The sequence below is a fragment of the Montipora capricornis genome, chromosome 10 (genome assembly GCF_036669925.1).
Source record: "Montipora capricornis isolate CH-2021 chromosome 10, ASM3666992v2, whole genome shotgun sequence".
NCBI lineage: Eukaryota > Metazoa > Cnidaria > Anthozoa > Scleractinia > Acroporidae > Montipora > Montipora capricornis.
Genome location: NC_090892.1, coordinates 57,048,678 through 57,050,985, shown reverse-complemented (window position 1 = coordinate 57,050,985; position 2,308 = coordinate 57,048,678). Strand labels below are relative to the sequence as shown.

The 2,308-nt window shown below is 41.1% G+C and overlaps 1 protein-coding gene across 1 annotated transcript in view; it reads right to left on the bottom strand.

Moving 5' to 3' along the window:
• Window positions 1-917: 917 nt before the first annotated feature.
• Window positions 918-2,308, bottom strand: part of LOC138019644 (beta-1 adrenergic receptor-like) — an 11,264-nt gene continuing 9,873 nt past the window's right edge. The window contains exon 2 of the mRNA XM_068866498.1: window positions 918-2,308. This exon is cut by the window's right edge and continues 550 nt beyond it. Within this exon, the coding sequence (XP_068722599.1) occupies window positions 1,876-2,308 (433 nt within the window). The 3' untranslated portion in view covers window positions 918-1,875.

Here is a 2,308-nt window from a genome sequence, read left to right as displayed (position 1 = left end):
GTAACCCATAATCCCTCGATTCGCTCTGACGAAGGGCTAACGCTCGAAACGTCAGCTTTTAGAATCTCTGTACGGTGGCCAATTTACATTATCAACTCCGTTGATAAAACCAAATTTTTGTATACTACTTCCCCACCGACGCAGCACCACAGTTTCTTTAGAAACTACCCCTTCATTCATATTAAAGGAACAACCATGTAGCAAACAGACATGCCAAATCCTGTTGCAGGTTTAACAAAACCATCATTACCGGTAACGACTGCATGAATAGCTTGCAGTTGTTCCGCCTTAGGCACAAAGGTAAAGTAGCATTTCTTAAACGCGAAATCAATTTCCTCCAGAAACTTGGCGTTATAATTTCCTTTCATATTATCCCCATGAATCCAGTGTAAAAGCACTCGGAATAAACTATGCCGAAATAAGGACTCTTTTTCCAAATATGGTTTTTTCCCCCAGTTTTGGGGGAAAAAATGGCGTCATCGCGAGCATGCGCCTGCAAGTAATTCAGGACTCTCTCTTTTCCCGCCTGGGTTCCAGGCCCATTTTCAGGGCGGGGTAAGAGGGAGTTCTCTAAGTTGTGTGAGATATTCTGCTCGTCAACGGTTATAGAAATGATCGAGGGTGCGCTGTAAGAACCTTGCTCTCCTTGAAAGCGCTTTCTGGGTATGTGCAACATCAATGGAATAGTTCTTTGATGGTATTGACAGAATTCTTCGGCCTATATGACTAGGCGAGACGGCGTCAGGGGTTCCTCGAACTCATCATAAACGTAAGTCAACGGATGTGAATTCAAGACTGCTTCAACTTCTACAAGGGTTGTAGACAGTTAGTCGTAATTCAATCGCGCATTGCGTAAACACTTCTTGAACTTAACTTGACAGAATGTGTTATTTATTCTTTCAAAGAATGATAAAGCACCAAAAATCGGCGTTAAATCCACGGTCTGTTAAAAGAGTGTCCTGAAGGCGAGGTTCCAATCCCCTTTCCCAGACCATATTTTTTCCAAATCCCACTTCCCAGTGCTCAAATCCCATTCCTGGTCACGGTTAAAAGGCTTTATAAATATTTATCCCATTCCCATTTTGACATTTTTTTCCCATTCCCAGTGCTCAAATCCCAGTCCCAGTGCCCTAAATCTCGTTTTCCCAGGGCAAATAAAAGGCCAATCCCAGCTTTCATTTTACCCCTTCAGGACCCTCTTAAAAAGCTCTTCTCAAATGAACTCCTGTCTTAGTTCCTTGCCGTTAAATCACCTTTACTTCAGTCGAATCCAATCATTTTCGAATCATTTTCAGTGGTAAGAAAAAGTTCTATTTTTTGTTTAGAAAGACTTGGGGTGTGAAAAAAGGGATTCTGTTCAATAATTTTATAAACTCGTTTGTGCTTGTAGTTTCATCGTCGAATATATGCAATTTTCCACTATTGTTGCCACTTCCATTGAAACTCTCTAAGCCCGTTCACCTTTTGAATTCGCTCAGATAATGACCGTCCAAAGACGTGAACACATGGCTGACTACTTTCAGAATGTACCTTCAATTAGCATAACCCTATCATCACCAGAATTGTATTTCCTCTGAATAAAACCTTGGACAAATGGTTTGCTAGGGTAAATAGACACCAAAGAGGTAAAAACAAACCAGAAAGGATAGGATGGTTAAAAGTGGCTAAGATTTAAATGACGAAATTGGGTTTAGTTTTTCAAGATGCAAAGGCGATGACGCTGTCCTCTAAATATAGAACTACAACTGCGTTCAAAACATTACTAAATTTACGGTACCTATGCCGAACTTTGAGTTTGTGATTAGGATAAATTCGCTTCTGCTTCCGTGCACTATCTTCCAATATTGGCATCACTGACGACAGTATTGATGATGCTCAAAGCGGAAAATTGATTGCCCTAAGTCGCTGTGAAAATGCGCGGCATGTCAAGATACTCTTAAAAGCCTTGCGGAAATTTTCTAATCTCCATGCATATAAAAATGGATTTACGCCTGAATTGGCTATTACGAGAATGAACTGGATGTCTCTTACCCAGTGAATAAAGATACAATCACAAGTGGCGCAAAAGTTAATGATGTAAACACACACCCACGAAGGGACATAGAAAGCTGAAAATAACGCCAGTATGATCACTAATGTCTTTGTAATCTTTTTCTCTCTCTTTACTGCTTGCTTCTTGACAGCGTTCTCCTCTGAGCTGTCATGGAGACTGTCCCAATGACGGACTTCGCGTCGCAAAAACTTGAAAATTTTCACGTTGGTAAAAATCAGCACCGCAAAGGCAACCGCTACAGCCGTGTTGGCAAAG